Below are 14,916 nucleotides of genomic sequence, written 5' to 3'. Positions count from 1 at the left end.
CCAATGGTTCAAAGGATAGCTATAAAAATGCTGTATTTGATTCTCCCCATATTTTACAGCCAGTACACAATTAATAATTTGTTGCACATTTTTAAATTACAATTTGTGTATTTTACCATATAATATGTTTTATGAACTGGCTGTGCACTTTTTAAATTGCATTTTGTATATTTTAACCACATAATATGTTTTATGAACTGCCTGGACATTTTTGGACACTTTGTATATTTTAGCCACATAATATGTTTTATGAATTGGTTGTATATTTTTAAACTGCATTTTGTATATTTTAACCATAAATATGTTTTATGAGCTGGTCACGTGACTGCAATAAATAAATTCATTCATTAAGCCATTTTCTAGGTGGTTTGGGTTATACTGCAAACAGCATTTCATTGATAAGAAAAGGCATTTTCTCCTGGCTGAGAGAAGCTGTAACTTAACTCATGGGATCATGGAGGCCTGATGGGTTGGCTAACAATATTGTAATTGCAAGTAATTAGAAAATGCCCTTGCTGCAACTGTGCAATGATCTCTTCCCTCTGATCCACACCACAACTTATTCCGGAAGTTGTTGTAAAAACCAGTCCTACTATCCAGACACTGCTGTCTCCCACACATACACACACACACCCCTTGTGCCAAGAGTCCCCGGGCGCTTTCTTCTGTTCTGCTGGGTCCCCTACCGTATGAAAGTCCCTGCTACTGCTGAAGTTGAATTCACATTGCATCATGTCAAAAAAGATGGGGATGGTCGCCTTCCGCAGTTCTGGCTCTGGGGTCAACGTCACCTCCAGGATGGGGCCTACCATTGAAGGGATGAATTTGATCTTGTGAGGCCCTGGGGAGGTGGGAAAAGGGAGCAGAGAGACACAGAGAAAGAAGAGAAGAAGAAAGGGATTAGGGACCAACAGATGGCTGCCATGGATCTCAAGGGCACATGACGGCAGCTGCTCTCCCCACTCAGCACCTCCAAATCCCAGCTCCAGTCTTTCATATGCAAAAGCCGCAACGGAGCTGCTTCTGTTTGCTTCCTTGTTCCCCTCTCCCCTCCCATTCTTCCTCTGTAGGATGTCGGGCTCATATGCTGCTCTGAAGCAGATGCCCTAGTTGCAGGAGGGTGGGAGGAAATGGAAGGGGGAACGCCGTGTTAAAGTTTCCACCCAGAGGTTGAACTGGCTGCTACTGCTTCACTCATGTCTTTCTTCTATTCTAGTATGAAGCCGTTTTCTCCTCCAGCTCCTGTGTAGGGATTTCAGATCTCAGGAAATAATTTCAGTTCTTAGAAAAAGTTTTTTTTTTTTTCGGACGACAACTCTTGAGTTTCCCACGTACTTTGCACATGTATGAAGCTTACCTAGGTTATACCACATATCCCTGATCTGGAAGCCAATGTCCTTCCTCATGTCCCCATATCTACAAGAAAAAAAGAGAGAGACAGTGTGACTTGCATGGATTTGGGGATCCTGTTTTACTGAAGCAAAAGGAAGAGCTGAACATTCCCCCCTATGGATGCTTTTTTTGGGTGGGTGGGTTTTCTGATGTTTATGGTTCATGAGTACCCACAAACCATCATGAGCCACAACCCCATGGGCAAAAGGAAAGAAGCTGACTTTTAACAAAATCTAGGCCCCCAAAATTCTTCCCTCTGGGTCCTGGAGGTGTTCTCCAGAACTCCAGACACCGAGGAATAGCAGAAAGGATTGTAGAATTCAGTGAGAACCCTCTTCCAGATCCTTGTGACTTCTGTCCATGGAAGACATTCCACCTTCCCCCCCCCCCACTGACTTCTGTGGAGGGCTAAGCCTGGATCTGACATCCTTTTCTGCAAAGCTATACCCAAATATATGCGAATTTAATCAAGCTGTGGCTGAAATCTAGCACTGAGTTGCAAAAAGGCCTGAAGAAAGTAGAGAGAAAAGGAACTCACATGGAAACTTACTTCTTGACTATCTTGCTCCTTTTAGCCTGGGAAAAGGTCTCCAGTTGGAGAGAATCGTGGGTCAGAAATGCAACAGCCAAGTGAAAATAATTATTCCATAGCTTTGGAAAGAGAGAGAAAAGATGAAATCGTGCAGCTGACATTTGACAACATCAAATATTTTACCCATGAAGCTGTCTCAAATGCCTAGGGATGCTTCTGAGATGTCAATAACCCATTTCACTGCTGCATTAGTAATATTCAGTTTCACTAGTGATAGGGAGGCAAGGTGGCATAGTGGATACAGCACTGGAATAGCAGGTCTGTGTTCAAATTAGAAACATTCATAATGTTTCATAATGTTCTAGGATCACTTTCATGGTGAGCGAGAATGATCCTGGAGCAGTTCCACAGGATCATCTTACTCGTTTTCGAAGGGTTAACATCTTTATCTCGTTCCAGATGAGTTATTCAGGCTGGTTTGAAGGGAGTGCCTGCAGCTCATATCTGTTTGGTTGGCCTGCACAGCAAACAGGGCCTTATCTGTAGCGGCCCCAAGATGAGGAAGTAGGGGAAAACTTTCTGTTCAAAGCTGCCCTCAAGTGAATTAAAATGGGATCAAAGCAATTTCACAATCCATTCCGTCTGCCTGCTACTTCACAGTGGCTGTGATGCCCTGTATCTGATGTAACTGGTGTTACATCTTTTGAATATGTGGACATATTCCTGAAAAGTAGCAGTGGTCGTGATGAGGACTACAACAATGACAATAGCAACAATAAATCAGAGATCTAGCAATTTAGCCTGGAATCTAAAGTCCCAAAAAATGGAATTGGTCCTATTCCAGACAGTTTTAAGTTGGAGCCCTTGATATTCTAGTGCCAGCTGTAATTAGTTTCCCTGTGGACAATTAATTAATCAGACAGCAAGGATCATCCAAATGTAGTCATCACCCACAAACTGAAGCAAACACAATAGGATGTTCAGATTTCACTTCTGAATCATCCAAATGATATTAAGAGCCCTTCTGTATGAGACCAAAGGTCTTTTAGCTTCAACATCCTGTTTCTAGCTGTGGTTGACTGGGTGTGTCTGGGAATCAAGAAGCAAAGCACAGAGGGAAATATTCCAGGCCAACAACATCCCCCCCATTCCACCCTCCGTCGGGGATTCAAAAGGTCATGGGAAAATTCACAGAGAAAGACAATATGTCTCCCAATGTCTTTCAAATGCAGGGAGGACTATAAATCCCATCAGGCCCAACCTGTGTGGCACATGGTCAGGGATGATGATGAAGATCATGATCTTAGAATTGGATTGCTATAAAGGACCCTATGGATCACTGAGTCCAGCCCCTGTCAAGGAGGCCCATTGGGGAATCGAACTCCCAGCACCAGGCTCTATAGCTTGAGACCGAAACTGATGAGCTATCCGGATGGGAGCAGCAGTCATACTCAACTGGGGACCCATCAAGGCTCGGGTTCATGTGCAGCAGGATGAAATCTTGTAACGGTGAAGTGGTAAAATCCATTGCTTTACTTCGGATTGGGGGGGGGATCCGTTTTCCAAAGGATCCTCAGCTGCATATCTCACTCCCAGAAATCTGGGACCTTCAGGGGAAATGTTCGAAGCCACCTCTTTCCCTATTGTGCGGGAAAATCTTAAGGCAGAGGCTATTAAAATGTCAACATCCCTCCCTCCCTGGAGGTACCACCTGTTCTATCAATCCAGAAATCCACTGCCTCAGTTCAGATGATCAAATGGACTGCACCCCTTGAGACCACAAGGGAAGGATGACACTTTTGAACACTCTCCCACAGCAAAAACAGAACAAGGAAATTTTAAAAAATATCCAAATAGAAAGCCATTGTATGTGTTAGAAAGGTTCTGTGTGGAGACTTTTCGTGTAGAGCCGAAGCATGTAAGGAGGGAAGTTAGTATAATTTTCCTCCTCACGTATTTTGTTGAGGTCTGGGGTAAATATGACTTGTGCATAAAGCGTGCATGTGCTGAATGTTACATCTCACAAAAGGTGAACATCTACATTTCCAGCACCTACGATCAAAGAGGGCTGAATTTCCCACTCACCTGCAGCTCAAAGCTGGCCTGGTCCAGGAAGAATCGGTTGAGCACAGAGGCATATTGGTTTATGGCTCGGAGAAAGATCCTGGAAAAATAAGCATCAATGCAGAGCAGGAAATGCCAAAAAGACAAAGGAAAAAGGATAGGAAAGGAACAGAAAGGTGGAGAATGCAGAAAAGAAAGAGATTCAAAGCAGTCTTAATTCTCCGCTGAGCAATTTTCCACTCTCTAAACTCTCTGAAGTTTGTTACTGCAATCAGTCTGTTTTGTTAGTTTGCTGTTGATTTCATCACAACTCTAAGTAAGGCAAATGTTTCTTATTCTTTCTCCTCCTAATGTCTCAGAGTGAGTTGCTGAAACTAAATGTCAGTTAATGAGAAAAGGGGTGGACTACTGTGAGGAACTTAAAGCTATTTTGCTCTGTGAATTGCTGCACTTCTGCTATGCTGCTGGAGAAATTTACCCCAAAATTCAAAGCTCTGCAACAACAACAACAATTAGCAGCCAATTTGCTGCCCAGAGTAGACCTTTGGTCTAGATGGGCGGGGTAGAAATCTAATAAAATAAAATAAAATATAAATAAAATAATAAAATAATAAGTAAGTAAGTAAGTAAGAAATAAAGAAATAAAGAAATAAGTGGTTTTCATGACTTAAAACATGGTTAAGGGAAGAAGGCTAAAACTGCAGCAAACAGCTGAAAAATATAAAATAATGTTTGTGTTGACATCTAATTTTTAAGCACATCTAAGAATGTAAGGAGAGAAAAAGTACACAAGACCAAAAATCTATCTGTTATTTGCCTTTTTCCATATTTTTCCAACTCTGAGCTAAAGAGGAAGCAAAGCTGCAGCCTTTCCCCATGGGGAGATGCTGTAGGTTCTGTTCATCTTAGATTGTCCTGTTCTGCCCCAGTTCTACAAGATCATTTCTGGAGGTGTAACAACCAGAACCAAGCAGAGCATTCCAAATGTGGCCATATTTATTGGCTTCTATGAATCTGAAGCAACAGCTATGGATCGATGCATTATTTGTAAGAGACACACAAACACATATATGCATACAAACTAAAATTCCATGCTCCCATCTTGAGTTTAGTTAAGAGACCCTTTACCTGCACTGCATCATGTTCATCACCATCCAGTCACTTGCATAGACGTTCTTTCCAATCAGATCCTTAAACATGATAAAAGTTTCCATCAAGAAATCCTATAGCAAAGGAAAGAATGAAGAAGGAGAGTCCTGAATTAGACATTCCTGAACTCCCAAAGCAAAAAAGAAAACTTAAGCGCTACAGTACAACAGCACTGCACCCACTCATTTCATGGACAATGACCCCCTGGACAACGGCTGAAGTTGAGGAAGAATTTGTGCACACATCTCAAGCTCGGACAGCTTCTGGTAAAAAAAACAATCTGATTGTCTTGACATTTAATTAGTTTTTGATTGTTCATACAGTAGTTCCCCCTTATCTGCAGGATCAGTATCGGTTGGCTCACTTATCCATGGTATGAAAACATTAAAAGAAAAATGCTAGAAATATCTATTTCTAAAGAGGACGTTACCAGGACTGGCAAACTAGAAAGAGCGAGAGACTGCACTATGTACATGGAGCTGCAGCGTGACAACACCTTGCCCACCTGAGGTTTTGAAAAAAACAAAACAGGAAGGAAACTTTTCTTCCCAAACCCATCTGGATCACTGCTTTCATGTTGGTTCCATGAAGTCATTCAGGAGTAGGAATGAATAAGCCAGAAGGTAGGACCTTGTATGGTGCCTTCAAGCTATTTAGGGCACTGCCAACTAAAATGGCAAGACATTTTACAAGAGCAAGGGACCTGTATTTCACAGCAGCAGGAAAGAGTGACATGGGACACTCCCAACAGGAAATTGTCAATAAATTCAAAGCTAAAACATATGGCAAAAGAACATTCAGTGGGCAGTCTTGCCTACTTAGTCTAGACACAGAAAGTGACAGGAAAATCACTCGGTGTTTCTCTTACGGAAAACATCAAAGCTGGGTGTCTATTTTAAAAATGGGAGGCACCCTTTTGCCTCCCAACATGGCCAAATGTTACACATGTATGACGGTCAGCAGCATTACTCCGATTTTGGCAGTTTTGTTCCAATGTAGTCCTCCAGGGATAACCAAAACACCAATACACAATCAGCTGGAAGGAGGAGAAAATCTGTTACTTTGGTTTTCTCCCACATTCAACCTCAAGTCCTTTCTATTCTAAAATATGAAGCCTATGAATGTTGGCAAATTCTTCCAAAGGGAATCAAAATTCTCCCATTTACACTGCTTGAAGCCCATAAGCACAGCTATTCCTAGCACGAGCACACACTTTCTGAAAGACGTAGGTGGACCAGATGAAACAGGAACATGTCAGAAGGAGAAATGAGCAGACCCGCTTAACTGCAGAAATTATTTCCAGCATTACTGAGTTAACAGCAAAGGAGCATCATTCTGTCTGGCAGAGGGCCCCAGGAAGGCAACAATTAACAGATTAATAATGTTAACCCCAAGGCGCAGGTTAGCTCTAAGGTCTGAGCTGCAAAAGGTCAAAAGGGAATGGTGATTTAATTCATATAGCAACAAATCATTCCCAGGGAAATCTGTTCAGGAGAAGAGACGGTGGGGAGCATGAGGGAGATGATATGACTACTGCCATTCTGATTGCTTTCACGCACCATTTGGGGAGAGGAAGAAAATGCTGGCCTACTTGCTCATATGCACTTCTTTGTCTGATCATCATCATCATCATCATCATCATCATCATCATCATCATCATCATCATCATCATCATCATCATGTGCTTTACAGGTACAGAACACGCAAAATAGTTTCCCATTCCCTTCCAGGGCATCTTGGGACTGTGCAGCTTGCCAAAGGTCACACAGGCTGACTCTTTTATCAGGAAGCCCAGAGGAGAATCAAACATCAAACATCTGGCTCCACAACTACTGCGGTATCCAGGCAGCATGGCACACTGTCTTATGCCCCATGTAAAAACTGAGTATTCATACACACTGCTCTAAATCTCGTGTAAAAATGCTCACCGTTTCAGAAGTCTGCCAAGATCTCAAACACAAAGGGTAACACAAGATTTATAAAATCTTACATCATTTCTCCTTGCTCTGTTATCTGTCCTTGAAACTCCAAAAAGAGGATGAGTAATTTTGCATGGTGCCATGGCTATTCTACCTGTAATATTCCTTGTGCGTGCTTTAGTATGTACTGCGTTAACAGAGCATTCATTGTATTTTTTTGTCTTACCCTCTGGCTGGAGTTAATGGAGAGCCAAAACGCATTGGCTGTGTGGTACTGAAACCCAACATGCTACTGAAAGCCAACCAAGGGTTTTTGTGGAGGACATGGTGCGTAAAATCTCTCAAATATGTCTTGCCATTTACATCACAGCAAAAGCTACTTGTTCTGTTCTGGAACTGACTTAAAGGGACCCTAATAGGGCTTTCAAGGCAAATGAGATATTTAAGGAGTGGTTTTATCAGTTCCACACTCTCAGTGAGTTTCCATGGCTGAGTAAGAATTTGAACCCAGGCCTCTAGAGACCTAGTCCAGCATTCTGTCCATGACACCACATTGGGTATCTACAGTAAGAGCTGAATCATAATGGAATGAATAACTAACAACACTCCTGCCTGAAGCAGCTCTCTCTGCTTAATGGTATGGCCAATCCTGATGGATCCAGATATTGTCACTGAATTTAAGCACTGATTTGGCAGGGTAGGTAATCTGAAGCCATCAGACATCTTTATAGGCGGCTTTGGCTCCTTTACCCTCTTCTTTTTACCCTATTTACTGAGATCATCAGCACCAAAGCAGCATAAGAGCAACCCAAAGTAGGTGTGGAAATTCTGAAACAAAAACCTGCAAAATATATCACTTAAGTTCCAAACGGCCTCCGGGATTTGGTTGCGAATGGGTGTCGTAATAAATGCACATCTGTGTTTCTGGACATCAACCCAATAACTCAAGGTTGCCAACTTCCCCTTAGGACCAAATAAAGCCAAAGCCTTCGACGTTCCTGGCAGTTTTCCACACTGTAGAAGATGTCACTCCTCCTTTCCTTCTCCTTTTCTCTTCCTGACCAAACTAAACAAATGCCAGTTTCTGAAGAGTCTTCCAACCCTCTGCTTATAGATTTTTTTTATGTCATGGTGTGGGCTTTGATTACTCTGAGCCGATGCCAGCAAAAGCAAGTGTTTGTGTGTCTAGACCCCCATTTTCCAGGGAATCAAGGCCTAAATCCAAGTGCTACTCCCCATTGAAGGGGGTCCCAGTGCCTCCACAGGTGAATTCTAAGTCAACACTTTTGAGAAGTTCCATCCTTTCAATAGGTCTCCATCTGGATGTAACTAACACTGGATGTTCCCCAGTTACATGGGGAAGTGGGCTGTTTAACTAGAGCTAACTGCCCTACTCATAGCTCTCCACAGTCATGGCCCCTAACATCACCAGATTCCACTAGATTTTGCTTGGAATCAAGCTTGATTCCACCCTGAGGTGCTTTCCTACTTCTTGCTTCCAGAAGCTTTTGAAAGCACCAGCTGGGAACAGGAAAGGCAATCGCATTATCTTGAGGTACAGTGGTGCCTCGCAAGATGATGTTAATTCGTTCTGCGAAAATCGCTGTCTTACGAAAACATTGTCTTGCGAAACAAAAAAGCCCATTGAAATGCACTGAAACCGGTTCAATCCATTCCAATGGGCTGAAAACTCACCGTCCAGCGAAGATCCTCCATAGGGCAGCCATTTTCGCTGCCTGTAAAGTGGGGAATCTGTCCCTAAACACAGCGGGGAGTCATTTTAACTACCCAGCGGCCATTTTGAAACCGCCGGTCAGCTGTTAAAAAAACATCGTTTTGCAAAGAATCGGTTCCCGAAGCAGAGAACCGATATCGCAAAGCGAAAAAACCCTATTTAGACCATCATTTTGCGATTGCAAAACCGATTGCAAAAACGTCATCGTGAAGCAGTTTTGTCATTTACCAAGGTAATCGTTATGCGAGGCACTACTGTACTCCATCAGATTAAAGGCCATAAATAGATCCCAGCTTTAGGAAAACTGTCTTCTGCCTGTCACACTTGTTCATTTGTCTCAATAACACAGTTTCTAATGGGCGTATTGATATTTTATTTCAGTTTACATGAACTGAACTCAACGCGCAGCATTTTGCACAATTTCTTCTGAGTTTGCTCAGCGGAAAAGAGCAGAAAGCAATGTAAGCAGCTACCGTCTATCTGGACACACTATTTCAAGGTGGGCAGTGCTTGCTTTGGATGGCTGCAGGTCTGAATTTGAAAACTTCTACACCCAAAAGCAGGTGGGTCTGCCACTGAGCCACAAAGTTTAGCCTAGCCCAGCTGCTTACAACAGAGATATTCCACTTTCAAAAGATGCTGAAAACTCAATCTCTCAATTTTACAAGCCTTCCTTAGCCACCCCTTCTAGCTTCAGAAGTTTCATCAGGCTTGACTTTCTAGTTCCAAGAACATTTACACAGTTGGAAAGGAGTTGAAATCTCACTTAGGGAAAAAAAAATCCATGAAATCTGAGATTCACAGGAAAGGGGCAACCGCCACCTTGTGTGATTTTCCACTGCTATTCTACAATTGTAGCACATATGCTTCTTCGTGCAGTGATGGGAAAATGTTTATTTTTGGACTACAAAGCAGAGTGGACTTCCTCATGGCCTCTCCATGCAACATGTCCAAATTCAAACTTACAATAAGGTCTTGTCTGGTTTTGAAGGTGTTGATGTAGTGGTTGTAATGGGAGTCCTCCATTTGTCTCAAGATGGCTGTCATGCAGGCTACAAAACTACCCTGGGAACAAGAAGGGAACAAGATGAAACACAAATATCCTTTTTCCATTTCCTTTTGCCAGAAGGGTCTGATAAACAACTGTACAGGCAAGCAAAAGGATCCAATGGAGAGGATCTAAGATCCAGGTTGTTGGCTTGTTAGAGACACCCAAGTGCCCCATGCACGGAAATGGTGGATGAAAAGATCCATTGGTCTAATTCATTGGTTTCCCGACCTTGGTTAACCCACATGTTCTTGGACTGTCTCCCAGGAGCCTTCACCGTTAGCTGTACTGGCCAGGATTTCCGGGAGTTGTCATCCAAGAACATCCAGAGACCCAAGGTTGGGACCCACTGGTCTAATCCAACCTAGGTTCTTAAGATGCTTGGGGCTATATAGATTGGTTCTGAAAGCAGAGGCATCTGCAGCTATCACATCCCCAACCTTAGAAAATACCTGTTCTCCAGCAGACTCCCCAAACCTGGCTGCTTTCCAGATGCCTTGGACTACAATTTCTACCAACCCAACAACACGGGAGGATGGCAGTTGCAATCTAAGACACATCAGGAAGCCAACAAAAGTTATAGAAAGATGGCTTTATATTCACTGAAGAAGAAAAAAATCTTCAACATTTCCACCAGAAATCTGTTTCTCCATGATGTAGATACCCTCAGGCTCATTTCCAACATGTAGTCAGTTTATCTGTTGCATGCTTACACCATTCCTGTTCCGACAACCCTAGCATGATAAAATGATCCAAGATGTTCATGCACTATGTGATAAATCCCCCACTTTTCTTGCAGTGGTTAGTGGGCAAAGTATCAGTCTGGACATGCAGAAGAGATGCACTGAATTCAGTTCAACATGGTTTAGGACCAAACATTTCCTGTCTACACTGAGAAGACATCTACTCTGGACTGTTATAGCAGTTTTATGGGACTTTCACTGTCTCTGCTCCATTCTGTCAAGCCCTGATTTTGCCATTTGGTGAGTTGCTTATAATTTCCTGTTAGAGAGCCTTAGCTCACTCTTCCAAACTACAGTAGCGAATTCTGAACACCCCAGCAAAATGGCAAATCCCAGGATTTTATACGACGAACCCGTGAGAGTAAAAGTCATATCAAACTGCCATAATGGCACAGTGCAGGTACGTTCTGCATCACACACCTATAATAGTGTTTATCTACACGATGAAATGACTGCCGTTTGGTAGGACTTTAATATTAATGGTTGCATTCTACGGGGGAAACTATCTCAGCTAAGTTCTGACATACCAGATAGCATAAAATGTGCACGTAGGCTGGTGGACAAGAAGTTGAAGGAAGCTTTCAGAAGGCGAGATTCCACAGCACCCGAATGCCACAGCATGGGGCGCACACGCCAAAACAAAACAAAAAGCAAGGTTGTGGGAAGGGCACGCACCATGTGAGGCGACTGTCTGCTCATTCCAATGACCGTTCGGTTTATTCTCCTCAGCAGCCGCTCCATAATCAACTGGATGTGAGCTGCAGTCGGGCCCTGAGGGGATGAAATGAATGCAATGTGTTGAGACTCATAGCACAATACCTCTCACAGGAATCAGATCACTTCATAAAGCTGATTTGAAGAGCTGCAAACCCCTCCTCCCTTATTTTCATTGTGCAGTTCTGAATCACACAGAATTCACAACTTCAACAACATGTCAGCCTTTTCCTGTTCCCCTACGCCTCCCCATGACCACGGTCTTGTCATATACAGGCACATTTATACAGTGGTGCCTCGTTTTACGATTGCCCCGCATTACGACGAATCTGCTTAATGACGATCTTTTTGCGATCGCAAAACAATGGTCTAAATGGGGGAATTTCGCTTTGCGATGATCGGTTCCCTGCTTCGGGAACCGATTCTTCGCAAAACGACATTTTTCTAACAGCTGATCGGCGGTTTCAAAATGGCCACCGGGTAATTAAAGTGGCTCCCCGCTGTGTTTAGGGACAGATTCCTCGCTATACAGGCAGCGAAAATAGCTGCCGTATGGAGGATCTTTGCTGGACGGTGAGTTTTTACCCCATTGGAACGCATTGAACAGGTTTCAATGCATTTCAATGTTTTTTTCCCCTCACTTCACGGCAATTTTCCTGGAACGGATTATCGTTGTTAAGCAAGGCACCACTGTATTCCACCTTTCCTCCCCATTTTATCCTTAGATCAACCACCCGTGAGGTAAATCTGGCTGACTCTAGATCAGGCTGCACATTACACAGCATGGGGAGGAACAGAGAGGTTCTCAAGATGGAGAAAGACAATTAAATCTACATTTCCTGAGATGAAGCCGCATACCATAAACTGTCTCTAAAAAGCTGCACTTTCCATTTTAGAACTCACTTCAGTTTGAATATTTGGCCAAGACGATTTGGGTGAACTCTTCTGTCTCTCCCCTCCTGTCACAACTCTGCAATGCCCAGATGGATTATCAGTCCCACAGGACTCAAAAGTGAGTCACTCTTTTGAGAATTTAATGGTGCGATAAAGGTACAAACCAACCCAGTTGTTGTATTCTGGCCTAATGTATATATGCGTTCATGCGTGTATAAAGAACTGAAATGTATTGACCAAATGAACACTGGGCCTTTGCTTAGGGGCAAGAAGGATCAAGCAGAAAATGGCTATAATCCTGTTGAGACCTTACACCCGCAAAAGTGGAATGACATTACTGCCAAAGAGTGATTTTCAGTAATTAAAATTAAATTCTTTCCTGCACCTTGTGAGTAAACTGATTCTTTGTGTAGGAGCTATGGAAGCCACAGGAAGGAAGGAGAACATCTTTTAATCTCTTCCTTCCAATAATGTCATCTTGTAATGGACATATTCAGTAATGAAAGACCTCCTCCTTCTGTCCCACAGCACTTATGGCTTCTATGCCATGAAGCAGATTACTTTCAAGTTGGACAAGATGTATGAAAGAAGGAGAGAGCCAAATGAAGTCATCATTTTCCCACAGATGTTAGTTACACAACAGGATTTCAGTCAATATATTTAAGAACTGTATTTCACCTTAGGCTGCAAAGCAAAATGAAAGAAAAATAGAACAGTCTAGTAACTACATCCCATGAGTTATCAGAGCCAGGAATGCAAAATATGTGATTGCTCCGGCTGTTCTCAGGACCTAAACAGTAGAGGTAGGAAAAGTGTAGCTCTCCAGAGACTGGTAGACTACAAATCCCATAAATCACAGTCAATAATGAGGAATGATGGGAACTGTAATTCAGTAATGTCTTGTGGCCTACTCATTTTCCTGCCCATTATATAAAATTCTTTGCGGCTCCATTACAACCATGTAGACACTCACCACATCCTTTCGGTCCAAGACCTCCAGAATATTGCTAAGAAGTTGTGAACAGGCTTCATGATCGGGTTTGGTGGAATTATCATCCAGCTGCCCACTTAACTGGTCTACAAGGAGGGGCAGGAGGACATCCCGGCATTCTGGGAAACATAAGGGGGAAATATTTCGGAGGATTAATAAATCAGGCAATGGAGATCAGAAAATGGTTGATCTACTGATTCATCAACCATTTCCCCCCAAAATAAATTTCTCATAAAGAGGAAAACATTACGGAAAATATTCTGAAGGTTGTTCTTCCTGACCTTTCGCCAGTCTCTGTAGCCGGCATCCTCAGAGGACTGGAGTAGGAACTCTGTCCATGCTCTGTTGCCGTTTGTTGGATAGTTGAGTATTTATAGCTCAACTATCCAACAGCTTTTGTCCTCCTCAGGATATAGGGTAATCAGCGTGTTTTTGTTGTGATAAGGAGGGAGAGATTATCTGTCACTGTAATTGAGGGGTGTCGTTAGCTGGTCTTTTTTGTGTAATGATCCCTGCTCCTTGTGGCTGGGTAGAGTTCGTTGACCTTTTGCGGGCTGTATTATTCAGTATTGGAAGCCAGGCCTTGTTCAGTTTTAGGCCTTCTTCTTTTTTGTTGAAATTCTGTTGATGTTTATGGATTTCAATGGCTTCCCTGTGCAGTCTAACTGTGGAGTTCCCACAGCTATAAATACTCAACAAACAGCAACAGAGCATGGACAGAGTTCTAACTCCTGTCCTCTGAAGATGCCGGCCACAGAGACTGGCAAAACATCAGGAAGAACAACCTTCAGAACACGGCCAAAGAGCCCGAAAAACCCACAACAAGCATCAGATCCTGGCCATGAAAGCCTTCGAGAATATATTATGGAAAATAATTTAAATCCCTTCCAGAAATGGTTAGAGATGCAAAATAACTGAAAACAGTCCACTATGTATTATCATAAAGCTACCCTTTCACTCTTGAGAACATATATATCTTGACACTCATTGTTGGTCCCTAAAACAAAACTAGAATCAATGTCCTGCTAGTGGCTTCTCAGATGTGTCTGGCTGCCTATTGTAGGAATACAGGATAGAGGACAATTAGGCCTTAGGTTTCATCCAACTCAGTTCTTGTCTCAGTTTTTTCATTGTAACTCTCAGGGGATTCTGGGAGGTGTAGTCCAAAGAACAAATTTCCCTGAACTCTGCTCTTTCGCCAGCTTGCACCCCATGTGTCAAGATATTAGCCAGAATAATTAAAAACTGAAGCAAGAGGGAAAAGGTGGTTGGTTGGGTGGAGACTCACCAGCTTGACGGAACAGATCACTGTCGACAATCTTTGTCATGCAGTTGAGCTTCTGACGGACGAGTTGGTTATCTGGGATGCTTTGGATGAATTTGCTAAAGAGAACACTGGAAGCCGAGCAGGTGGGGAGAGGAGAATGGTTTTGTTCCATTAATGATTTCAGCATGTCTCCAAGTTACAGATTTTACAGTGGAGATTTCTACTTTGCCCGTCAAACTCTTTCCCAGTGTAGCTTTCTAACCAACAGCCAGACAACCAATCAACCAGGACACACATAAACCAATGTAAAACAAAAATATACATAGTAAAAACAGCAAGATCCATAAACAGTCATGAGAGCTGATGTGAATAAATGGTGGTAATTGATGATTGTTGATATCTCGTAGTTGGCCGCTGTAATCCAAACAGGGACCACAAAGAGGAGCTGGTTAGTGATTTTCACTTGGA

General features: G+C 42.8%; 1 protein-coding gene across 3 annotated transcripts in view; it reads right to left on the bottom strand.

Annotated features, from left to right (window-relative positions):
• DOCK5 (dedicator of cytokinesis 5) overlaps positions 1 to 14,916 on the bottom strand; it is a 145,811-nt gene that overhangs the window by 32,921 nt on the left and 97,974 nt on the right. For 2 of the 3 annotated variants that reach the window (XM_078379731.1, XM_072979031.2), the window contains exons 25-33: positions 14,470 to 14,576; positions 13,164 to 13,300; positions 11,258 to 11,353; positions 9,758 to 9,856; positions 5,117 to 5,211; positions 4,010 to 4,088; positions 1,943 to 2,043; positions 1,358 to 1,416; positions 687 to 841 (exon numbers count right to left, since the gene is read on the bottom strand). In XM_078379731.1, the coding sequence (XP_078235857.1) occupies positions 687 to 841; positions 1,358 to 1,416; positions 1,943 to 2,043; positions 4,010 to 4,088; positions 5,117 to 5,211; positions 9,758 to 9,856; positions 11,258 to 11,353; positions 13,164 to 13,300; positions 14,470 to 14,576 (928 nt within the window). Of the gene's footprint in view, positions 1 to 686; positions 842 to 1,357; positions 1,417 to 1,930; positions 2,044 to 4,009; positions 4,089 to 5,116; positions 5,212 to 9,757; positions 9,857 to 11,257; positions 11,354 to 13,163; positions 13,301 to 14,469; positions 14,577 to 14,916 lie in introns of all 3 variants that reach the window. The other variant, XR_012080855.2, reaches the window with a different exon arrangement.

Source organism: Pogona vitticeps, chromosome 8, assembly GCF_051106095.1.
Source record: "Pogona vitticeps strain Pit_001003342236 chromosome 8, PviZW2.1, whole genome shotgun sequence".
Taxonomy (NCBI): domain Eukaryota; kingdom Metazoa; phylum Chordata; class Lepidosauria; order Squamata; family Agamidae; genus Pogona; species Pogona vitticeps.
This window is presented reverse-complemented; position numbering and strand designations above follow the sequence as displayed.